The sequence below is a fragment of the Chaetodon trifascialis genome, chromosome 21 (assembly GCF_039877785.1).
Source record: "Chaetodon trifascialis isolate fChaTrf1 chromosome 21, fChaTrf1.hap1, whole genome shotgun sequence".
Classification (NCBI taxonomy): Eukaryota; Metazoa; Chordata; class Actinopteri; order Chaetodontiformes; family Chaetodontidae; genus Chaetodon; species Chaetodon trifascialis.
In genome coordinates this window covers 5,964,449-5,990,710 of record NC_092076.1, presented here as the reverse complement: position 1 = coordinate 5,990,710, position 26,262 = coordinate 5,964,449, and the positions used below count along the sequence as shown (strand labels likewise).

General features: G+C 44.9%; 1 protein-coding gene across 3 annotated transcripts in view; it reads right to left on the bottom strand.

Annotated features, from left to right (window-relative positions):
• The window catches only part of usp54b (ubiquitin specific peptidase 54b), a 51,288-nt gene extending 26,252 nt beyond the window's left edge, over window positions 1-25,036 (bottom strand). For 2 of the 3 annotated variants that reach the window (XR_011603456.1, XM_070990143.1), the window contains exons 1-4: window positions 24,890-25,036; window positions 14,970-15,562; window positions 6,051-6,143; window positions 14-148 (exon numbers count right to left, since the gene is read on the bottom strand). Coding sequence is in view for 2 of the 3 variants with exons in the window: in XM_070990143.1 (XP_070846244.1) it covers window positions 14-148; window positions 6,051-6,143; window positions 14,970-15,125 (384 nt within the window). In the remaining variant the exon portion in view is untranslated. Of the gene's footprint in view, window positions 1-13; window positions 149-6,050; window positions 6,144-13,346; window positions 13,560-14,969; window positions 15,563-24,889 lie in introns of those variants that run through there. The other variant, XM_070990144.1, reaches the window with a different exon arrangement.
• Between the last annotated feature and the right edge of the window lie 1,226 nt (window positions 25,037-26,262).

The window sequence follows — 26,262 nt, the reverse complement described above, 5'->3', positions numbered from 1 at the left end:
GTCTCAGACTCACGAAGCACTCGGCGGCGTCGTCCATGATGCCCAGCTGAAAGCGTTGTTCGTCTTGGAAAGTCTTGGCCAGAGCGCTCCGCAGTGCATCTGACGGCAGCACACGCTCACTGCTGAACTGGAACTGAGCAAAGATACTCTGCACGCACACACACGCACACACATGCACACACACACATACACACACAGAAATGCATTAATTACCTCACTGCTACAAATACACACTGGGCCATAAATGCTTTCCCTTAAACTCACTGTATGCATCCATGCACACATTGATGTCTTTGTGTGTTTATTTCAACAAAACTCTCCAAACACATTTGTCCTGCAAATCGGCACCGTGTTCTGTCAACTGACCCATAAAACAGAAGCAGGGGAACTAGTTGACGACTTGTCAGCAACTAAAGTGCTGCACAACAAACCCAGACTGGACTAAAGCAAACGCCACAGCACAGCTGGCCTCGATATCAGACCATATCAATAATAAATGGCATTTGTAGTGCACTTTTCTCCGACAAAAACAGCTCTCAGAGTGCTTTGTAGCAGTAAAATAGGAACCAAATCAAACTGTTGCAGGGGGCTCAGGGAGAAAGCTAGGCCACTGAAGTGTGTTTTGAGGGCAGCGTTGGGAGCGTGAAGGGGAGGATCAGTCAGTTTGGAGAAGACAGAGCTGTTTACACTGTTAACAGGCAGATTATGACCCCTTATTAGTATTATTATGATTATCATTACACCTGCTACGGAGGTTGTGATTTGAGTCCTATTTGTTTCTCCAATTAGTTAACAGGATATCTCAGAATCTAGATGACACACATATGTGACATCTGGTGAAAAGCAAAGCAAGGAGGAACATTTATTCACACTAATTGGGTGCTGAGAGGAGGGACGCAGCATGTGCTTATTTATAAAGCACTTCACAGCAGCTCAGATCTCCAAAACCACTTAGTCCCAACTTTTTTGCTGATGACCTCTTAAAATAAAGCTGTGTCCACCTGAAACCGTAATGAGTTTGAGTTTCCACCTCTAAAACTCACAACAGATTGTGTCATTTGAGTAAACATTCACATCCTGAAGAGGTAAAGCCATCCAGAAAACAGATTAAGTCATGAGCAGCCTCGGTGGCTTTGGGGTTAAGACAGTAACAATCAGCAACATCGCCGGTCCCCAGAGTCCGATTAGGGGCCTTTCCTTTCCTGTCATGTCCAAAAAAGGCATAAAATGTTGCCCTGAAACGTTTAAGAAATTCTATGATACTACATTTGAGATAAACACAAAATTTAGCTCTTTTCTTTCCCTTCAATCACCTCGAGAACCCTCAGATTTATCCACCGGAGAGGTCCCGACCCACAGGTTGGAAATCACTGTCCTGAACTGTGAGGTGCTCAAGTAACACTGCGAAATTACAAATTCTGCAGATTTTACACAGTAAAACATTTGGATGACGTGAAAAAAAAAAAGTTTCCTTTATCACCGCCTCAGCTGTTGAGTGCACTGCATACTTAGAAGAAAATTTGGTTGAGAGGTATCATATTAACTCACAATATGGTCATAACAATATTCCCGCACAGGATTTAGATTTTCTCCAAAACAACAGCACTCTCACTGTAGATCTGAATGCAGCTGCAGGATATAAATTTCTCAATCTTTCGACACATTTAGCTTGCTGTGTTGTTGCCTTGCTGGAGGTGTGTGCTCTCTGACTGCTTTGAAGTTATTGTTATTGTCTTAACAGCAGCTGCACTTGCACGAGTAGTAATAATAGCTTTAGTAGCAGTAGTAGTCTTGGAAATTACTGTGCGGCTCATGTGGGTTGATCCAGATTAATCTGTGCTTCAAATGTGGTTATTTAAGTCCAAACATGAGGACAAAAAGTAGCACTGGGTTCAGGCAGAGGCAGCGGGAGTAACTGCCTGAGCCAGGACTGAAGAGAGCTGCAGACGTCTAAAGAGGGAGAGATAAAAGCATGGACAACTTTCTCCAGATTGCCAACGGATAAAAATGACCTAATTTTTTTGTTGGTAAGAATTCTCAGCTGGAAAAAGCAAAACCGAGCAACTATTTTTTGACCAGCGCTAAAACAGCCCCGGACGGAAATAAACACAAGTCAGTGTGACATGACGGAGCAGCGGTCGGTGCTCCGCTGGTGTTCTGTCCCAGCGGTAATTCAATCACTGATTAGACGGCTGGACTGGAAGCCAGCAGGTGTCCTGAAGACTGAGAAACACCGAATTAAGTGACAGATATTCAAACACAGTCACACTTCATCAGCGTGGAGCCTGAAATCAAGCGTGATTCAAAGCTAGGATCACTATTTTTAACCAGATACTGATTAATGGATCCACAGAAGCATAACGTGTGATAAACTTCTTATAACATGCTAAAATAAGTTAAAACAGACATTAATCGACATTTGTTTTTCTCGCTCATGACTGTTTGTCACAAGCAAGCAATGGAAGCAGCTCACTGAACCACACAGGAAGAGGAGCTTTTAGGCATGTTTCAGAGAAAATGTGAACATTTGGGACACAGTGAACATTTGGTTGGACGGTGGAGGAGCAGGTTATGCTGCAGGGGTGATGTGAGAAAAGAATACGAGCATTAAAACATTTCAAAACCGCCAACTTTTAGCAGCACTTTCAAAGAAGCGAGTGTCTGATACTTACAAGACTCAAACTTTATGGAGAAATAAGAATATATACTAACGATTGTGGGTTTGTGATTAATAAATAAAACAATAACTAAGCTGAACAAGGAAAGAATTACATGCAGAGGGTAACAGAGGGAAACACCCATAAACTGGCATTTAAATGGTTCAGAAACATAAAAAATGTGAAAAAAAATGTTGCAGGTCAGAGACTGTGAGTGTGCTGATGTGGAAGTCAGACAGCAGCGCTGATGGAAAATAATGGCTCAGTCACGTCTGGTGACAAGAGGGCTCTCAGTAGTTAACACAATGGCCTTGTGTTAAGAAAAGGCGCCTAATTAGCAGTAGTTGTAAAAACACAGTGCATTAATCCTGAAGCCAGTCAGTGCTGAGGAAACAGGCCACAGTGAGTGATGTTAAGGACCAAAACTTAGTCCTTTATGTTAAATTTACGCAAGAACTGCCGCTCTAACAGCTTTACAGCAAAGAGATGACACGCACCAAATTCTTCTTCACCTAAAAACAACACATGAACACAAAGTTCTACCAAATTAGCATCGCACTGCAATAATTTCATCAGACTCACAATGGAGTATTTAAAAAAATTAAAAAAATCAATGCAGACAAACCAGAGATGTAGCTGTTTACCAAATCTTACCTGGCGTCTACATTACCCACAATGCAACTCAGCCACAGACATTTCAGTAAGACATTATTATGCTAGTAGCGGCTAATGTAGCATCGAGCCGCTATCCTAAAGCAGAGCTGAGGAGCGGCGGGCTGCTGAGCTTCTTAACTTAATTTCTCTTCAGCCCCGACAGATGCTGACTCATGTGACATCACTTGAGGCAATGCCTCCGGAGCCACAAAAGGGTTCATATGACTTTTTGCACATATGCTATTACGACAACAGCATACATCTCCAACCTCAGAGATGTATGTTGGAGGCAGCGGCGCTCTCCAAGATGTGGAAACACACTTTGACATAAAGCAGATTTTTAGCATGTGACCACGTTGTGGAGGAGGCGGGGCTGAAGCACCTGTTGTGGCGGCGAGGATCACGAGGTTCACGAGGAGCTTCCGAGTCAACAATTCCTGGAGTTGCTTCCCGGCTGTTTTATTTTATTTTATTATTGGTTATTTTAAAATCTCAGAAGCCACATTTGACATTTTTGAAGCAGTTTAAGAAGATGGCTGTGATCATATGGAGAGGAAGTGCTATAAAGCAGTAAGCTTCAGCTGAGCGTGAGCAGGCTGAGGGTTGGCAATGGGAAAGGTAATGCAGTCGTTCTGACAGGGAGTTCTGTGTGTGTGTGTGTGTGTGTGTGTGTGTGTGTGTGTGTGTGTGTGTGTGTGTGTGTGTGTGTGTGTGTGTTTGAGAGAGAGAGGGATAGAGAGAGAGAGAGAGAGAGAGAGAGAGAAAGGGAAACAAAGAAAGAGAGAAGAGGAAAAAGGGACTGTGTGAGCAATAGGGTGTGTGTCTGTGAGTGTGTGTGAAAGTGTGTGTGAGTGTGTGTTATGGTGGCTGTGCTGACTGCAGCAATGCGCCAAGGAGAATGGAGGGGGAATATACCCTACAGAGAGAGGGAGGGAGGAGAGGAGAGGAGGAGGAGGGAGGAGAACGGGGAGGGATGAGGCAGAGTGAGTAAGAGAGGGAGGTGTGTGTGTGTGTGTGTGTGTGTGTGTGTGTGTGTGTGTGTGTGTGTGTGTGTGTGTGTGTGTGCGCGCACGAGTCTAAGTGTGAAGACAGGAGCAATCTACACCAACTCCAACATTCATTCATCTTTCTCTTTTCCTCTCTCCCACTTCCTCTCCTTTTCTTCTTCTCTCTTCCTATTCCTTGCAGTGTGTGTGTTCAGGTATCTGCGTCGTGTGTGTGCGTGTGTGTGTGTGTGTGTGTGTGTGAGAGTGCTTTGCTGTTGAGAGAGATAAAGTGTTGCAGTGATTTCTAGAGGGATAGCCACAGGCAGCCTCTGAACTTATGTTTACTACAATGGCGGGCGTCTTTATCTGCTGCAGATAAACCCAAATTCACACACAATCCCTCCAAAATAAAAGAACCCACGATCAACATTTATCTCTTCGGTTCTCTGAAATGGGCGTTTGAAAATTTAACACGGCATTAAAGTTCATTTGGTGCGCGTCTCGCCCGGTTATTCAGAGAGTTTTATCTGCTTTGCCGAGGGGACCGCAGCTACAAACAGACTGCAGGAACAACGTTACATCTGCTGGTTTGTGAGAGTCAGTGACAGGACGGTTAATGAAAACTGACAGGAAAATGTGAACACTTAACACGGTGACAATACCTTTGATACGTACACCCACACACAGCTGACTCACACGCAACACACCCACAAGCCTGCGTGTGTGCGTAGCCTCCCAGCATTGTAAGACAAGGTGCATGTGTGTAGCAGCCTAACGTGTGCAGCATGCAAGTAAGATCTGTGTGCATGTGTGTGTGTGTGTGTGTGTGTGTGTAGCTTCCCAGCGTGGGCTCTGCTAGCTCAGCGCTTTCAGTCAGCCAATTAATTACAGAGAAGCGCTGGAGACAGAACAGCGTGTAGAACACACACATCAACACTGCTACACACAGACGCACGCACGCACACACGCTACTACACAGCACATTACACACAACACCTCCCTTCGCTCAGACGTATATTTGTCATCATTGATGCAACAAATGGCTGGAACAGAGCTGCTTAAGGCTCGTTCATTATGAGGGTCTCATGATGCTACAGATCTTCATCTTCTGTTTGGTTATTTTCTCCGAGCGGCCGCGGGAACACAGCAGCCATTCAACCTGCGACGACATTATGAAAGCAATTACACGCGCTGCTTCTGAACGCTTCCTGTGAGGTCGCTCTTTACCGGGAAAACACGTCCGATGCACAGCGCATGATGTGTGTGACAATGGCGGAGGAAGAGAAAAAGTCTTCCTCCTGCATTGAAATAGAGTATTTTGAATAATAGCACAAGAGGGAGAGGAGAGTTTAGTTTAGAAAAAAGGGGAAAGAGAAGTGAAGATGTTAAAGAATGAAGAAATAAAGTAAGAAAGCAGAGAGAGGGAAGAAAAGGAAAGCTAGAACAAAGGGATTAATAGCAGATAGAGACGCAGCAGCACGCTATAATATGCATACATATATAATTTACTGTTTGCAGTGTATAAACGAAGCCGGCACTCTTCTTCATTTCGTGTGGGAATGCTGTTTCTCCTTTCTTGAAACAAGCAATCGAAAGTATTGGAGAGCGGCTGCATAACCCGCGGCAAGAATCTCCCCTGCCGTGTTTATTAGGAGGTCGGTCTCACCTAGCAGCGGGCGTATCCAGGATGAAGAGATGGAGGGAACGAAGGGAAAAAGGCTGAACACGTCTGAGCGTGAAGTGTGCTTTTTACCTTTAAAGCGCAGAAGATACACGAGTCCTCCATGCACTTGTGTGTGGTCAGCTGTCGAAAGCTTCTGCGGAAGATGTCGAGATGCCAAAGAACCTGAGAGACGAAACACACACACGTTTACACACAGAGAAAAACGCACACTTCAGCTGGGATTTCAATGCAGTTTTATGAGTTTACACATTAAAAACACGCCCTGAATCTGGATCAGTGGTTCCCTCAGTCCAACGGTGACACAGGACATGTCAGCTTCTGTCGCTAGCGATGATTTTATATCACGTTTTCAACCAGAAATAAGCAATAAACGTTGGAATCGCCATTTTAAACACCCTGTTAAATATGCAGCCGTGTAGCTGAGATTGGTGACATGACAGCTCATGGTTGCCACGGCAACACAGCATGCTTTCCGGGCGCGCGGCAGTCAGAAATAGCGACTGACAGACGAGATCTGAGAGGAAAAGTTATCATGACGAGGGGCCGTGCAGGAGTGAAATGTAACCATGTTTACTAAAGCTCTGCGCTTGTGTACAAATTCGAGGTACTTGTCCTTTGCTTGAACATGTCCATTTTCTGCAGCTTTATACTTCTACTTCATTACATCTAAGAGGCAAATATTGTACTTTGTGCTCCACAACATTTGTCTGAAAGCTTTAGTTGCTCTTCAGATTCCAATATTTCCTGACAAGTGAAAACCACGTATCTCCAAATTTGTTGATTTTAATTTGAAATCTTCTGACAAACTGAAGGATTAAAAAAAATAAATTCTCCTTCTTCTTAAGATGAATAAACTATTAAAAACCGTCTCAGATTAGCTGGAAAATGCGTCGTCACAAAGCTGAAAACAGGCTGTTTTTATGACTTTTTAGAGGTACATGGTTCTCACAGGACAGCAACACTACACACATGTGATGATCTTGTAGAAGATGATGCACTGCTGTAGATTAAACTGGCCATCAGCATATAAAGCAGCTCATCCTTAAACATCTACAGCAGTAAAATGCAACATTAATGCAGCAGTAATATTAATCCAAAAGCATCAGAAATAACAGTAAAACTCTGACAGGGCACATTTTACTGCAGAATGAGTACTTTTACTTTGATACTTTGACTAAATGTTGCTGATAATACTTAGATACTTTCACTTAAGTAAGGTTTTGAAAGCAGGACTTTTCTTGTAGTGCAGTACTAGTACTTTTACTTCAGTAAAGCATGTGAATACTTCAAATGTCAAATCTCAGATGTCATCGTCAAAATCAAATTCAGCTCCTCTGCTCAGCCGCTCAGCCGCTGAGCAAACAAGCAGCATGAATTCAATCTACACAGTAACTGAGATCACAAAGCTCCATTAAGTCACATGTAAGGCTGAAAATGGTGAAGCCGCTCTGTGATATTTCAGTTCTGGGGGGTTAAAAGCTCAAACAAACAGCTCAAGGCTACGTTAACGCTGCGTACCAAGGTTCAGGTGCTGCCATGGCAGCTGTGGCTTGCTCACGAGTTTAATTTGATGCTGTGTCTAACTTTGGATGGACAGTGACTCACATTCATATGCAGATTTAGAGGGACAACCACGACGCTTAATCAATTCCCTGTGGCTTGAAGTTTTTTTTTGCTACACAAACACTGAATCAAATGACTTCCTGTAATGCGAGACGGTTGCAGACAATCGAGTCTGCAGCTCAGTGCGGCTTTCATCCATTTTCAGCTAACTGTTGTTTTCCCAGCAGCTCCCGCTGAGTGCGTTTTCTACTTTGTGTATTTTCAGCGAGTGGAAAACGACCAGAACAGAAGAGGAAGAGCACATGAAAACTAGCAGAAGTAGAAGTGGACTGCATGAGGCAGACCTCCTCCCGTCCTCCTCTCTCTCTCTAGTGCACAATTAGAGGAGAGAGCTCTTAGTACATTCATTCAGCATGCTGAAAGATAATATTGACACAACACTGTCCCTAAGGCTTCGACTGAGATCTGCAGCACTGGTGCACAAGACCACACACACACTCACACACACATACACACACAAAACCAATATGTTCGGCGACTGTAGCAATACAAGTCTGCACAGTGTGTGTGTTAAGGAGAGAGTGATAGGTGGAGGAAAGAGGGGGCGGAGGATGACAGACTGCATGCTGACGCGGGTGTATGCGCTCTACCTTTCCCCCCCTCCTCTGTTCCCCCCTCCTCTCTCGCTGTAGTTTATTTGGTCGTGATGAATCGGCTCCCTGCACAGCACTGCAGCAGCCACAAGGAGGGCACACTCGCTCCATGCCCATCTCTCTTTATCAGCAGCTGTCTGTCTATTTATCTCTTTTTCTCCTCCTCTAAACACATCCCTCTATCTCTTTCTCTTCTTCCATTTGTATCACCCGTCTCTCTCCCTCCCTCACTCTCTCTCTCCTCCTCCTCCCCCTCTCGTTTTATCTGCAGGAGCATCTCGGAGAGAAGAAGAAGAGTTTGTCTGACTAGCAAACGCAGAAAGTGATGGAAGCATAGCTGGCATGGAAATTGAGCTCATCTGCTCATGTTTTTAGGAAGTCATCGTCTTCCAGCAGCTTTTCCTCACTGTAATTTGAGCTGAAGGCAAATCTGAACAATGATACTGATATAGAAAAGTCAGCGTCTGATTGGAGGTGGTGGTCGTGGAAGTTGCAGAGATATTTAAAGGTGTATAACAGCCTCACTGTTCACTCTCTTTATAAGCGACCTATCTTTAAACCTGGAATCTATTTTCAAATATATATAAGTGACTAAAGGGGACGACAATTTTTGAAACTGGTCCAGTATGGTCTGCAGCCGCAGAATGGCCAGCAAAGTAATCCCTCCAGGCGTCAATGTACGTCCATTAAAGTGTTTGATTTTACCACTGACAGACGCCGACTGTTATGCTAAGTGTTGGACAACATTATGGAAACGTCCCTACGGCTCTGAAGTCTCGCGAGAAGAGACTTGCCAAACCTGAATATTGAGCCATGAGACTGAAATACTTTAAGAGAACATTAAGTCATGCTTTCTGCACTCCAACACAACAAACTCTTCACTTTTTTGCGTCTTAAGTATTTGTGATTTTCAGTGTATTCGTTGTCGCAAACATCTTCCCGCTCTCCAACTCTCAGTCACATTTCCATCAATGTCTTCCTATAACAACTCAACTCTCGCGAGACTTCAGAACGAGACTTCTGCTTGAGCGAGACTTGCTTAGACACATACAGTAACAAAGACCGGATTGAGGGAGAGGTACGACCGCAAACACCCAGAAGATAGAGATCTTCATTCCTCTGAGAGTGGCACAAGCAGAGAAGAGTCCTAAAGTTTGCTAACATTAGCCAACACAAGCTACAGGTCACACAGATTTATTGATCATATTTATTATGTATTATCTACAGTTGTTTGTTTTCAGGCTTCTCTTGCAAAAGTGGAGCTTAACTAACCTGCAGATTCAGTTCTGCACACATTATGAAGGATTTAGAGGTTGTTAATTGTCAGCAGTGAAGAGATTTTGCTCCTGATGCTCTGCAGGTCAAATATGTTAAGTAAAAACTGTTCATTGGAGGTACCATCCTGATAAAGAGCTAAAAAAAAAACATTTATTTCAATTAATGGCTTCATAATAGCATAAATACATCAATATGATACATATGTTAATACACATAAATACAGCCATTAGTTTGACGCTTATAAACCCTTTATTATATAGCTTTATTGTAAAACTTTATATTAGTTACCAGTTGTTTATTAGCATGTGTATTAGCAGCATATTGACACTATGAGTCATTCCAAAGCACTTATTAATGCCTTTTTTTAGGGGTTAAGGTTGTAATTCATGTCCAATAACTGCCTTTATTACTATCAATAAGAAGTAATTAGGAGCTTATTGAGAGAAAAATAAGGCATTATTCTGCACTAATAAAGAGACAATGCTACTAATATTCAAGCTAATATATAACTAGTTAATGGTGAATATGTGTCCCTTAATACAAAGTCTTATTGCCTTATTACATAGATATTATATAGATAGATTAATCTAAAAGGACATTTTTCTTTCAGCATTTCAGAGAACGAGCATGAACACAGTTAGAGACAAGGTTTCCATCATCAATGACAGGAAACATTACTGCTGTCACGTTCAGGTGTGATTTCTGGCACATTACTGAGGTCGTGTGCATCAGCTGATCAGCCTCAGATCGCTCTCGCTGCAGAAATCCCATTCTAACAAGCCACCGCTTGTATTAATACAATAAGGGCATCTGTCTGATCTGACAAGCTCTCCCTCTCAGTCATAATCTGCTCCGCCTGCCTCACACTGCTGCCACTGGCTGCGCTGGTTGATATCTGCCCTCTGTTCTGCTCTCCTATCACCCCACATGGCGTCCGCATCTCTGTGCGTTTCATGGATCACGATATGACTGTCATGGCGTCAGTTCTTAACTTTTCTGACCTCAGGTACCTGACAGCAGGTTTTCACAGCAGACATTTTGACTTGTCATGCTGGGAAAAGCACATAGCATGAACAGCGACTCAGAGCCAGCATGCTCTACACCAGGACCCTGACACTGAAGCAGCTCAACAGAACTCAGCCGTCACTCATTTGATTATTCACGCATGCGCTTTTTCCTACTTTCCTAATGTCAAAATGTCTTCGGTCCATATTTAATGGCTTTCCTGCTATTCCCCCATCATCACCTGACCCCCCCCCCCGACCTTTGCACCTGCTCCCAGTATCTTCTTCCTCTGCTAACAGAGGTGGAAGAAATAAAAGTCTTGCATTCAAAATCCTACTTAAGGAACAGCACAAAACATACTTAAAGCACCCAAAAGCAAAAGCGCAGAATGGCCCCTTTCAGAATAAAATAGGACTGGATTATAATGACTGATGCATTCACATGTTTGTCAATGCTGCACCTGGTAAAGGTGGGGCTCATTAGTACTGTACATCATAATTAACTAGTTCATTTGTTTGTATAATATAATCTGAAGCTGCACAGTACCTAGCAACTGAAGTTACCAAATAAATGAAGTGGAAAGTGGAAAAGTGCAATATTTGCCTCCAAAATGTACCTCAAAAGTATACTTAAGTACATGAGTACATGTACTTAGCTACATTGCACCCCTGACTGCTGAGTATATATAAAACAGCCTCTCCCTGCAACCTGCATCACCCACCAGAAACATTACAACTGATTTTCTTAACTTCCTGCTCAATCCTGCACTGCTGCTCAGACTAAGCAGTGCACAGTGCTGAACCCTCCACTGTGTCTCTCACAGAAACATTAATGCAGACCATCAGCAATAAGGCTAGAAAATGTCAATCAGTGTTTTCTTGGCGTTCATTCAGCTGCAGCGCAACCCCGTCTCCTAGAAATGATGTTTCCATATTACTGAAGCTGTTTTCCCAATTACGCCGTGATGGCAAGCGTAATCTCCGCCTGGATTATGTTCAGAGGCGCGGTTGTTTCTAATTAATGCAGAGCTGCATTTATGTATCATGCTGCAAGTCACAAGGAGGGAAGCTGGAGAGGATGGTGGACGTGCACAGTGCAGGATTTGACACCAGAGTTTAGCCTCCAGGGTTCAGGCAACAAAATTGGGACATTTTGTCATAAATAAAAACAAATGATGACGATGAGCACTTCGCATTCAGTATCAACGATCTTGAGACGTGTCAGGTGCGTTCTTTAACACCATATAAACGCCTTTAAATGCAATTTCTTGGAGACAGGATTGCTGCAGTGGAGCCTGACAGCTGCGAACGTGCTGTATAATGAAAATGATCCGGCCTCATCTTTGAGTCTCTTTTGCTCTGTCAGATAATTCAGACTTCTGTTTATTTGCTCACTGCGGGAGATTGTAGCTTCCTCTGTCGTGTGATTGTGCCCAAGTCAATCCAGATTCATCAACACCTCTTTTTCTAATGTCCTTTAACCTGTATTTATGATTAAAAGCACAGCTAAATGCATACGACTGTTAAACTTTTCAGTTAAGTTAAGATTCGCTTTGGGTAACAAGACACTCCAGAAAACTTTGGATGCTAACAGTTCATCTTGTTGAGCTTAAGTGAACGAGGTATTCTTGCTGATTTTCATGCTCATTTTCCGTTTTCAAGCCCTCTCCGCAGACACACACACACACACACACACACACACACACACACACACACACACACACACACACACACACACAGATGCTGCTGGGTGAGTGAGCCCATGTGTTTCTGCGTACTCCATGACTCCTTTAGCGATTTTATTTTCACCTGTGTTTACACAGTGAAAAGTTGCTGAGCGACACACGCATCGCCTCGCAGCACCTTCCTTCGCTCTCATTAAATTTCACACGTTCACACAGAACAACCATCACTGCTGCTGCTGCTGCTGCTGCTGCTGCTGCTGCTGCTGCCACCCTGCAGCTCCACTGCAGCAGCGGGGGGGTTAAATGCCTTGCCCAAGGGCCCCTCAGGGGCCCTTGGAGGAAGCAGAGAGTGTTTCACTTACTATCAATAAGTGCACTGAGGTGGAAACACTGCAGAGCCTTCTTAGAAACTGTGGATTGTTGACAGCAATTTTGATATTCGATTAATCACCAAAAAGTCATTTTTCAAGGAAAAACAGAAAATATTAGATGCTCACGGCTTCTCAAATGTGAGGGTTTGCTGTTTTCTGGTTTTGCATCGCTGTAAATTGAATATCTTTAGGTTTTGGACTGTTTGACAAATCAAGCAATTTCAAGACGTCACCTTGGGCTCTGGGAAAATGTGACATATTTCACTGTTTAACATTTACACATTTTATAGACAAAGTGAACAAATAAATCAGCAATTAAAGTCTTTTTAGTCGCAGCTGTACTGCTGACAGAGCGAGTCGACCCTAAGCTTGAACTTTGACCCCATTTACTTCACCTCATGCTAAGTGCTCACACACACACGCTGTTTAAATCTATTAATATAATATAAGCAAACATGCACACATGAACACACACACAGAAATATGCATATCAGCAGCATCAAATAGCATCTCAAACCGTCCCCTCGGCTTGTCGTCAGGTGTCCTGCATCCTCTGTCCTCTGTGTGTGTGTGTGTGTGTATGTGCATGTGTGTGTACATGTGTGTGTCTGTCCTTGAAGTGGCCCACTTCTCTCCCCGTTGAAGCCACCTTGCATGCCTTTGTTGAGACGTTTTCTTCATCTCACAAATAAACTTTGTGTCCTTCTCTTTGTCTTTTCATGCGTCCCTCCCTCCTCCTCCGCACTCTTCCCTCCCTCCTCCCCCTTAACACAAACACTCTTTTTTTTTTCTTTTTTTTTTTTGCTCCTACCTTATTCGACTCTTTAATTCCACTCTTTCTCCCGACGGTATCCCCTTTGGTCCTCTCCTCAGTTTTTTCATACTGTATACTCCTCATCCCTCTTTCTTCTCGTCTCCTCCTTCAGCAACTTTTCTTCTTCTCATCTGCTCGCTTCAACTCTCCCTAAGCTTCTGCTTCATCACCCCCTCCCTCCTCAGCCTACCCCAACTGCTCTCTCCTCTTCCCTTTCTCTCTCTCTCTCTCTCTCTCTCTCTCTCTCTCTCAAGCCAGTAGTCAAGAGGCATTTATGTGTGTGTGTGTGTGTGTGTGTGTGTGTGTGTGTGTGTGTGTGTGTGTGTGTGTGTGTGTGTGTACAGAAGGTACGTCTGTGCCAGCTGGAAGTCTTGGGAGGAGGGAAGCGAGTGTTCGTGTGTGTGTAAAGAGAGAGAGGAGATGCAGCAGTAGCAGCGCAGTGTAAGCATCTCCACACACAGACTGATGTCCACACTGAAGCCAGACCGGCAGCAGTGCCAAAACCCACCGAAACACGCAAACACCCCTTAATATGGTCCTAATCTCATCCCTGCCGTGCTTAAATATCAAATTACTGCAGTGTGTGTGTATGTGTGTGTGTGTTGGGGGGGGGGGGGGGGGGGCATGTGAACTGTGGGTGCATGAGTGTGTGCTAGCATAGTGCATTTTGTGCAAATCACCACACTATGGACATGGGATGGACACTAACCCTTTTTGAAACTTGCCTTATTAGAAAGTAGCATCAGTTTACTTTGCGACAATGCACACACACACACACACACACACACCAGAGTCTTCAACATTACAATGACAAAATTACATCTTTTTAAATTAAATATGCAAGTATGAAGAGTATGAGACACACAGCTTCAGCCCAACACTATAACTGTCACTATAAAGCCCAATACCATTGGCAGAGGCCTGAAAATGCGCAGTTTCATGTGTAAAAGCTTCTATTTTGACGTCGTTTTTGCGTGGAAGGGTGTGTTTTTAGCTCCAGCGCATAGGGCATGTAGTGAAACAATGATGAGAATCCTGATTTTCAGCATATTCACACCCTCATCAGATAATCAGTTCAGGAACTGTGTCCCTTTTTTCCACATTTGTCCACTTTCAGGGGATAGAAAGTAATTGGACAAGTTAAAGTGACATAAAATCAAATTAAGTCATCATCTTTAATATTTCAGTGACTCTCTGGTCCACAGACTTCAGCCGACGCTTGGTTTCCTCTTGTGAGGCCTGCACCGCAGCCACCCTCGCTTCTCGCGTCTGTCAGACGCTTTCTGGCCTTCATCTGGTCTTCAAGCTAAGAAAACGTTTGCACTCGCTTAACTGTCCGAAAGGCTCAGAATACTGTAGCTTTGACATTTTTATTGGCAAATAAAAACGGTAATAAAATAGATAATAAAACTGGCAATAAAATATGCCGAAACTACGCCATGCTTTTCTTTCACTTTCATGAAATTTGCTTTGGTTAAACACGCCCAACTACAAATAGTTCAGTCTTGACCAGTAAAGACCTAAAAATGTTACTTAAAACATGTTACCTGCATTAATGCTGACTGCCCTGACACAGTGTGTGTGCACGCACGCATGTGTGTGTGTGGTTATCCGACTGACCTGCAGAGCGCTGTTCAGGAAGCAGCTGTTCTGTCCCGGCTCGTTGCTCAGGCCTTTGCTGGGTGCGATAGAGGTCATGGTTCTCGGGGTCACCAGCCCCTGCACCCCGCCTACCGCTCCGCCACCCGACGCAAAGTAGTTCCTCTTCCACGACATCACTACCTGGACGTCCCCGGTGTTTCCACGGCGGGGCGGGGAAGGGGCGGGGCAGCAGACCAAGCGACGGCCTCTATGTCACTCCCATGAGAGAGAACGAGGGAGAATGAGAGACAGGCTGACGAGGAGGAGGAGGAAATGGAGGGAGGAAGAGGAGGGAGGCGGCAGTGGCAGATCGGGGAGATGCGGTGTGTCTTGGATGGGGATTTGGCACCCATACAACCCTCCCCCTCTCCAGCCGTGTTTTTACTTTAAAATCTGTCCACTTGCTGGAGCCAGCGGTCGGCTTTTTGTTTGTCTTTATTTAGCTCCTTGGATTTAGCAGTTTGTGTTAGAGGACATGAGAGCGTGTCCAAAGCGTCCTTTGGCAGATTCGTCAGATAAACGTCGATGTCCCATGTGGGGACTCCTTCAGTGCTTCTCCTCTTTCACTTTGCCTGTAAGACACAAAGACCAACACGTTAGGTCGCCTCAACCAAAACAGCTAGCAAGAGCTACCTTTAGCAGGTTGAAACAACAGTATTAGCAAAAACTGCTTAAACACAAAAAAATTATTTAATTAATATTAACTGTATATTCTGCACAATAAACCACATATGGGGAGTTCCAGCAGTAGTGCAAACGTTGTTAGCAACACAGATAAAAACTCAAAATTGCAAGAAACATTTATCTTCATCACCATAGTGTTAGCTGGCTAACTGTGTGGGCTACTGAACTAGCCTAGCCCAAAAACATGGTTAATTTTCAAATGCATTTGGCAGGCAGGGATATTGTCTCTTAAATATTTCTTTAAGAAAGAAGTCAAACAAACATTAAACCTGCATTAATTTATTAAGTTTCTGTTGCCTTTTAGCCTTTTTAGCTCATTGTTTTGGTTTTGTTGCACATTCCCTGTGCAGTTTAGTCTCACGGCCCCTGTTTACACAGACAAGCTCTGGTAAACCTACTGTACACGAAACAGCACACACAGTCAGCAATGAGATAGCTGAACGTTAAACAGTTAAAGAGATGATTTTCTCAGAAGTTGGTGGAGACCAAAAGGCGTGAATACTGGACTTTCATTGGTTTGTTGGAGGTAAAGACAACACTAAAGGGAAGCTTATGTTGCCCTGTGTCTGTTTGATGTTTGAGTTTGCTAACAAATTATCCATTAAAAATATTAAAGCAAAGGATGTTTTGGTGTTCTTCTGCCCCCTAGTGGCCACAAATTGATTCATTTAAACTTATAATTCATCGCTTTCACATAAAGATTCGTGAAATCATCACATCAACACAACATCGTTAGTCAGGGTAACATTGCATCAGTGATATGACACGGGGACTGCTCGGAGAAATCTGTTATGTCGTAATCGGTACTTTGGGACATTATCTAGAGCTTATGCTTGCTATAGAGCTTCCGGATGTGTGTGTGTGTGTGTGTGTGTGTGTGTGTGTGTGTGTGTGTGTGAGAGAGAGTGTGTTTATCTGAGGGAAAACGAGAAAAAAAGAGGCAGCCTGTGTGTGTTTGTCACCCTACAGTAAGCGTGCGTGGGTGTGCGTACATGAAGTTGCATAACACCACAGGGCAGTAGCGAACAGATCCGCAGTGCCCCCCCACCCCTCAACCCCGCCACCCTTCCCTCCCTCTCCTCCCCTATATCTTCCCCACTTTTGGCATGGCTCCCTCGCCTGTTTGCCGGGCTGCGTTGCCGCCACAGCACCCCCTTGGCGAAAGGCCAGAGGGCGCAGGGATGCTGCGGCGGGCAGCGTGGGCTGTCGCTATGGTGATGGCCACATGGGACTGGGGTGGCAGGGTGAGGTGACGAGGGGGTGGGATGGAGGTAGGGGCGACATCGTGACGAGGATGGCGAGGGAAAGGCAGGAAGGAAACATTATGCAACTGCAACATTGCAATGTCAGTTCATCCACTTGTCACACACTCCTACCGCATACTGACAAATCCCAGCATCTATCTATCTATCTATCTATCTATCTATCTATCTATCTATCTATCTATCTATCTATCTATCTATCTATCTATCTATCGGTCGATGCACATGAAAAAACATAAATTCACATTCAATATATTCATCTATAAACAAACAAATCCAAATTGCCAGAGGATTTATAAAGGGATTTGGCTGGCATGCCCCTGTGTGCCATTTTTCCTCTACAGCACAGCATCCTGAGCTTCTGTCTCAGCATACAGTGTGTGTGCATGTGTTTGTGTGTATGCGTGCGAGTGTGTGTCTCCCGCTGAGCCTGTGTGGAGTGTGTGATCACACATCCTCTCTCTGACTGCACCCTACAGCCACACACAACCGAGATTGCTCTGGCAAGCCCTTGCACAAGCGCTGTTTATGTGGCCTGCATGTGTGTGTGTGTGTGTGTGTGTGTGTGTTAATGTGTGTGTTTATGTGTGTGTGTGTGTGTGTCCCCACATCTTCGGCTAGTTACCATGGAAATAGGCCAAGCAGCAGGCACGCGGGGGAAAAGCCGAACCATGTGATCTAACTGAGAGACACACTGTGCTGCACTGGTTGAGAAAGCACACACAGACAGACGCACACACGCACACACACACACACACACACGGCTGGCGAGTGATGATGATGTGTATTGATGGTGGAGAGTTCCTGGAAGCCAGAGTGAGTCAAGGCACAAGTCAATCAAACTCCCTGACCCTGCGCTGGCAGGCATAAGGAAACCAGAACCTGTGGTCGCAGTCCAGACAGCCACCGCACATGAAAGACATTTTCCACGTGAGACGTTGAGGTGAGGACGCCGGTTGTACGTCCAGACTCAGACACAACATTTGCGTGCCTTCACGTATGTGGCTGCATCTTCTCAGCCGACGGAAATCAATGCCAGTTTAACTTTAAGCACGGGGAAGGTGTCACAAAGGGAGGCCCTGACTTCTTCAAGGGTCAGGATGTGGATGGAGGGTCAGGTTTAGAATCAGGACCAAGTTTAGTTTAGATTATAAGGGCTGATGCACCTAAATTAGGAAGAAAAATTCACTTCCTGCTGCCAACTTGGTACAATCAAGGTGAACTGAATTTTGTTTGTGGTGCTCACAGCATAAATTATGTTTGAAAGACAGAAGTGTGTGTTGGCCTGGATAATTCGCAGACCTCACTGTCCACAGTCTTCATTGGAAACACTCTGCTTAAGAAACATCTCTATAAAGACAGCAGACAGGAGCAGCTCAGAGGCTTTTAAATGTCATTTTCACTGCTCTTCGCACCACAAATGAAATTCCAGATCGCAATCTTGGCAAGTAAAACAGAAACTATTAACATGGTTACATACTTCAGCAGTAAGGAGGAAAAACCAGCATTATTTAAACCCTCAGAACTTTATTTTACACTTTTCTTAAGATCTTAAGGTTTCTGGCTTCTTTGACGTGCATGCATTACATTGACAGGTATTTCTAACACTTTGTCCCCTTTTACTCTATTCACGCTAATCAGTGCAACAACAACTACAAGCTCAAAATGACCACGACGATGATTTACTAATTACAGGATGACTCATATTTTTCGTCTTGCCAATAAAGCCCTTGAAAAGACCAAAACCATCAGCAGATCGATCCAAAAAAGTATTGTGAGTGTAGCCAAAGCCTGATATAACTTATTCCTCGAGGCCACAGAGCCCCATTGTTGCCCAAAAACTATTAAAAAAACATCAATGAGCAACATCGTTGCACTGGGTGACATGTTCCTTCATTACAATGAACAAAGCCACTGTAGTTTACTTTAAGTCAATCCCTAACACACCATCCTGCTGCTGGAAACACTCACTAGAGCACCAAAATGTGTATTAATCCACCGCTCAAAATAGTCCCCAACAAATGCACTATTTACAGACATCTGAGTAACACTTGCTAAAAATGACAGTGCCCTGCTGTTTTTGGAAATTACTGACCGAAAGAACATTTTATCTGACTCTTAAAATATTTAATAAAGTTAGAGTTCTGACTCTGGTGTTATGTCGAACTTCAAAGGGATGGGTGGGGGTCTCTCTCAGTTTGTATCTAAATGAATGTGTGTGTCAGTGTGACAGCAGATGATTACTTGTGGATCGATACGAGTCAGGGAGGGCACAGCTGGGAGCATGGAGGACAGACAGCTGTTTTCATGGTTCCACTAATCTGTCACCACTGCTACTACTACTACTGCGTTTCTCACTTTTACCTTTTCATTATCCAACCCGCTGCTTCCCCTTTCACCTCTTCTCTTCAGAACGTCTGGAATCTGAAGGATGGCTGGACGCCTGTTTGATCCCCGGGGGCACTGTGACGCTTCCTCTCTGAACCACATCTCTGCGATTAATGTAAACATTCAGCGAAAACATCAGTCTTTCCGCCGCCACGTCAAATCAACATTTGAGAGCCGTGGCACCACAGAGGACACACGGATCGAGCGTTCTTTCCATCTTCCGTGATTTATTTTTCATGTTTTTCACTCTCTCTCTCACCCCCTGCTATCATGTCTCTCTGTGCTGTGGAAAGAACATGAGAAGGATGTTTTGGTGGTACATTCTTACATTAATTCATTTCATCTCTCCTTGGGTTTGGTTTTAGTATGAGACTGTGGTCTTTAATGGAACAGCTGGGTTTCCATCCAAGTATTCCGAGCATGATGTTATCATATCGGAAAAGCTGGGATCTCCTGCACATGTTACAAATACAATTACCCCATAAATGAGGATGGGAACATTAGGGTGGTAACATTTTGGCTGGTGACCCTTTAAAGTAACGTCTCATTGCGACACTGTTTCACAGGTTTCATAAATCTATGAGTTGTGAGCAGCCAAGACAAATAGTGATGTTCTGCTGTCAGATTGTTTTACTTGGATTGTTTTTCTATCCAGTATTTCACCAAAAAAGCAAAGTTGGAGAAAAACTAAACATAATTTGAGAAGCAGAATGACTGTAAGTTCTAAAATCCTGTCTTGTCTTTCATTGATTTATCTCGCAGCCCATTGGGAGCTCCTGAGTCCTGGGGTCAGGAACCACTGGTCCAAAATACAGTGTATGGCCAAAAGTATGTGGACACCCAAACAAAGTGACTATTAAACCCATGCAGGCGTTCAAGCCTTCCAGATTTTGGGGTTTGGGTTTGGGGAGTTTGCTCCAGTCAGGTTCTTCCACACCAAACTGGGAAAATCCCATCTTTATGGACCTGGTTTGTGCACAAGGGCACGGTCCTGTTGAAATAAGAAACTGTCTTTCCCAAACCGTTGCTACTAAGTTGGAAGCACACCATTATATGCTGGTTGACCATAAGGTTCGGGAGCTTGATGTTATCACGTGATCTTCTTCAGCAGGTAATCATGGGGTTGTTCAGTGTTCAAATCCATACCTCTTTGGGATTGGAAGCAAAGGGCAGAGATCAAACTACAGAAAAGCATGTGGGCAGGGTGTGTCCATATACTTTTGGCCATGTTGTGTATGTCCAACATCTAAAATCTGACCTCCAAGAAAGGTCAAGTTTGATTGTTTTCATCGTCAGACACCGTATGACGAATCAGCGCCTTGCTCATTGTATAATCCCGTTTATTCCCTTCAGCTGAGGGGAAAACTCTTTGGAATTCAACAACCGGCCTCAGAGCTGGATGGAAATAAAATGCTGTCAATGACGGCGTTTTGTGATTTGAGTTTACCGTCTCTCTCTCTCTCTCTCTCTCTCTCTCTCTCTCTCCCTCTGCTGTGGGTTAGTGTGGCTTGGTGACAGTGACACCGGTGTCATGCAAGCTGAACAAAGAGCTGATACTGTCCCCGAGGACAATAGCCCGTCTCTCACGCTGTCTCCCTCCCTCTCAAGCAAACATAAAGGCGAGAAGTATATTTATATATCCCTGAACAACAGAGAAGTCTTGATCTTCCCTTTCACAAACGGCGCTCTCTCTTTCCGTCTCCTATGGCTGCACTTTCCTCTCCCCCTCCCATTCACTTCATTCCTGCTCTCTTGTCTCTCACTTTCTTCCACTGACCTCTATTTTCCATTCTCATTCACTCTCTCCACTTCTTCCCCATTCATCTCTGTCTATTTCCTTTCTGTTTCCGAAAAACTTCACCTCTTATGCATGTGCTCTCATACACACACACAAACACACACACACACACACAGTATTTTCCCTGGAACTAGGTTATGTGTAACTTCAAATAGCCTTAGTTGACAATAGGGAGAGCCCAGAGTTCATCCTCCCCTCTGTGCCTCTCGTTCTCCTCTTCTTCCCACTTTGAATCTAAAGAGAAGTTATACATATATGTGCGTGCGTGTTTCGCGTTTTGTGTGTGTGTGTGTGTGTGTGTGTGAATGTGTGAACATACAGTAGGCGCACGTGCAGCAGCATGTGTGAGCATATTACCGAGACAGATCTTTTTTTTGTTGCACGATTCAAGGTCATTTCCCTGCTCACACTCTGTAAAATTAAAGTATACATGTGAACACACACACTTAATTGCATGCACACAGGCAAACACACACACGCACGTTATAACCTAGATGCAACCCATTATCGCCGTGGCACATGTGCACACTCAATCCTATTAGCAGAAAATATAAAGAGGGGTGAATATTTGCTTAATGTTTAGGCTATTACATAACCATCCTTATTTACGATGCATGCTGGGAATCATGTGAGATTTTTACAGTTTAAGTCAGTGTACAGAGAGAGAGGAGAGGAGGAGAAACAGGGGTTTTGGGGTGGTGGAGAGAAAGATGGTGAAGAGGAAAGGAGAACAGAGGAGGGGTGAGCGAAAGGAAAGGAAAGGAAAGGAAAGGAAAGGAAAGGAAAGGAAAGGAAAGGAAAGGAAAGGAAAGGAAAGGAGAAAAGAGGAGAGCAGGGGAATGGAAAGGAGAGTACAAGGAAGGAGTGTTGAGGGAGAGAAAGGAAAGGAAAGGAAGGGAAAGGAAAGGAAAGGAAAGGAAAGGAAAACAGAGGGAAACAGAGGGAAAAGAGGAAAGGAGAGGAAAGCAAAAGGAAAGGAAAAAAGAGGAGAGAAAAGAAGTGAAGGAAGAAAGAGAAAAAGTGATGAGGAGGGGAGAATAAAGGAAAGAAAAGGGGAAAAAGGAGAGGAGCGTGGAGAGGGGAAGGAATAAGAAAGGAATGGAGAAGAGAGTAGAGGAAAGAAAGGAAAGGAAAGAAAAGAAGAGCTGAGGAGAGGAGAAGAAAGGAAAGAAAAGAGAAGAGAAGAGGAGCGGGAAGGAGAAAAGAGGCGAGAAAATGAAAGGAAATGGAAATAAATGAGATTAGAGTGAAAAGGGAAAGGAAAGGATTGGAAAGAAAATGAGAAAAGAGGAGAAAGGAGAGAAGAAGAGATTAGAGACAAAGAAAAAATAAGAGAAAAGAGGAGAGCAGGGCAGTCAAAAAGGGGAAAGGGAGCAAACGGAAGGGAAGGAAAGAAAAAGAGGAGAGGAATAAGCAGCACATTACACTGAATAAACAACCACATGTCAAAGACGACCAGTCACAGGAAAAAGAGAAAGAGCAGTACAGCGGATGGTAAAGGTCAAAGGAGACATATGAGCGTGCCTTTCTTTCCCTCTCCTCCTCCTTCATCCTCCGTGATGAAGAAGATAATCTGCTCATCTTTATACCTCGACCCTCTTATAATCCCGTACATGTGGACCCAAGCCTGACCACTGAGGCAGGAAATACTGAAGCATCAACAATAGATGAACGCCCTGGGAAACCGAGACACAAGCCGATTATTCACACATGATCTCGTCTATAAAGGAATACTCCGAGGATTTAAACCAATTAAGTCAATTTAAGCAGAATTTAATAGACTTATTGTTTCCCCACATGATGGTTTGTCCACAAATACGCGCAAATAACTCAATGAGACCTTGAGACTGATTGTTTCTCAAAGATCAGCGCATGTGGCCCTGCATGAGGATGATGAGGCGGTTCTCTGGAGGATGTGAGTTAAGAGCCTGGATGTTTCCAACAGATCAGACTGAAATACAGGAAATAAATTGGTCTTTATCATATGAAATCACATACAGACTGATAACTGATTTAAAAACAAGAACATGAAAGTAGATCCAAGACCCAAAATCCTGAGGAGCATCAAGCTGCATAAATCTTCCAGATTGGTTCCACTGAAACCATTTTAACAGCGGTGTGGCTATTCAAGTGATGTTGGTAGAAACACCCCCTAGGTAAACTCGCTCTGAGAGGAGAGAGGAGGCTTTTCTGGCAGTGTGGTCGACTGGACTGAGGCGGAGAACAAACTATTCTATAGACAAGGGTAATGTGAGATTACCTTCCAGGACATCCCTCCTACTCACACAGTATAAAAGGCTGTGGGACAAGAACGCCATGCCAGAGCTACAGTGACAGGTCATGAAATATGGAAACAGCACTGTATATGAGGACATATTAAATACAGCACAAATAGCGTTTTTAGGCTGAAACAGGGTGAGTGGGTACTGCACATTTGCAGGCAGCAGATAAGCAAAATGAATGCACACACCCATATGCTCACACAAAGCATGGGAGCTACAAAAAGAGGGAGAACAAAGCAAACCTTCCGGAGGGTTTCATCTCCAAAAACCAAAACTGATGACAAGCCCAACTTAAATGCCAAGCGGACATTTCAGCTCGGTTTAGAGGGTGGAGGTGCTGCTGTAGCCGCTGTGTGTCCTTGTGTGTGTGTTTTCTGTGTGCATAAATGTTGCTGGGGAATAAACCTGCTCCACCAGCCACTTTTTATCTCCCATCTGGAGTCTCTGCAAGGTTAAGGATTTCTTTTGGGGTTAATATCTGGTTTTGGGGAAAGGTCAGGCTCTGGATTTGATTTGGGTTCAGGCTTAAGGAATCACTGTGAGCCTGTGCAGCGTCCTCAGAAGTGTCCAAAAACAAAATATGCTGCTGCTTAATGAGGAGAATGAGGGGATGGCGGCTGCCCCATCCTTTTTTGTTTTTTTTGGGGGGGGGGGGGGTATTCACGTGTGAGCGCGCGCGTGAGACAGGAGGCGGAGGGCTGTGTCACCATCGCTGATGTGACGGCACAAGGCTGGCGGTGATGCGGGCCCGGTAAGGGGCCAAAGCCATCAATCACGCGGATCGAAACCGCAACGCTGAATCGATAGCGGCCCCCGGGAGCGATGACAGCGGAGCGTGAATCCGCCTCGGTAAAAGCCTGCGGTCCCTCGGCCATCCATCAACAAGTCCAACACAGCGCACGGTCCGCCAAACGCCGCTCCGCTCCGCGCGAGACCAAAACGCGCATTACGGGGCAGGGGCCACGAGCGCAGCAGTGGCACGCACCTGGTTGGCTGGATGGGACGGCCCGAGCAATAACACCTGTAACTGTGCTGCAACCGGGGTGAACTTCAAGGGAAGGGATGCTGACGTCCGTTAAAGAGCAACCAGTGTACAGCACGAGGGAGAGTTGCTGCGTAGGGGGGGATTACCGACCCGAGACCACCTGATAAAATACTAAAACTGACGAGATACAGAGCAACAGGGGGGGGGACACAGCACGAGGAAAAGGCGCTGCTTGTGCTGCTGATGAGAGTATGATGACAGTGATGGAGATGATGATGACAGAGAGGAAGATGATCCAGTGCCTGCCACGAGAACACATCTGTTGAGGATCACATCTGGCCGACACGCTGACTGCCCCCCCATAAACACACGCACACACGCCATACACACACTCACACCTACTGACGGTGTATTCTGCCCGGTCACATGCGCGTCCCCCCCTGGCCTCTCTATCTGTGATGGAGCCCGTGCAGTGCGTACCGTGCAGGCTTTCTACTCACCCCGGGTGCTGTCGCCGCCAGTCTCCGTCCGATCGCGTGTCCTACCGTGTGATTTAACGGCAGAGAGGGCGAGCCGTGGGCGCATCCAGCCCCCACCAGCGCCATCCAGCGCTGCGGTCGCGGCACGCCGCTCTCGCGATACCGTGCCATCTTCCAGCTCTCCGACCCAGTGTGTGACGTAGCGGTTTTATCAGGCGGCTTGCTCGGCCCGATGCCGCCGCCTTCTGGGCACGAGGCGAAGAGAGCGCGAGGGGTGGTGGTGATGTCATCCCGTAGCTGACCGGGCGGCCTTACCTGTTTTGTCTCGTGCTCTCAGCCTCTCTCGCGCACACACCTCCGCTGTCAGGTGTAACCCGCTGCCACCAACACGTAGAGGACATCTGTTTAATTGGTGTCATTGGAGACCCGCCAGAATCAGTTTACAGTCACAGCCTGAACTCACGGCTATTCATAGAGCAGGTGAGAGAGGTCAAGGGGACATTGTTAGTTTGGCAGTGATTTTTAATACCACTGTAAGTGAGAGAGGGTGGCTTTAGAAATAAAAAGTACCGAAAAGTAACACAACAGAGCAGCATAATTAGGTTGACATTTTGGAAAATACCCTTATTCACTTTGTTGCCAAGAGTTAAATGAGAAGATTGATATCCCTTTGAGGCCTGTATGGTAAATATGAAGCTACAGCCAGCAGTTAATTAGCTTAGCACAAAGGCTGGAAACAGGTGGAACATTTAGGCTGGCGTGGTCCACAGTGACTGCTCCCGTCCAAGAAATAGTCCAGAAAATAGCCTCCTGTCGCAATGTGGTATCTTTACACTTTTTGTACAGATGGAACAACTGTGAAATTGTCAGGGTGCTCACCTCTGTGTCCCCAGTGTTTTCCCTTCATGTTATTTGTCTATCTGTCCCCCTGTTTGTCTGAGGCTGGGTGTGGCCACATTCACTCTCTGCTGGTGTCCTAATTACCTGTGCACCTGCTGCACATGGGCCTCATTAAGACCAGCAGTATATAAGGTGGCGCTCTCTCTCTTTCAGTGCCTTCCAGCCACTTCCAGTGTCAGGCTCTGCCTCTGACCTGCAGTTTGTTTATTAAATAGATCTGCTCTGTTAGAGTGTGTTTTCTGTTTGCTGTTTACTGGTTCCTTTGCTGTTAAAATAAATCCTGAGTTCATTCATTCTGTCTACCAGTCTACTGTCTCCAGCTAAACATTATTTGGCTTAGCCATTACAGAAATAATTCAAGAAGTCAAGAAGATCGATACCACTAGCTTAGCTTCTTATTCACACTGCAAACAAGAGAAGAAAAGCTAGCCTATCCAAAGATAACGAAATCCAGGAGCAGTAACTTCCTGGAGTTAGTCCAGTACATAACCACG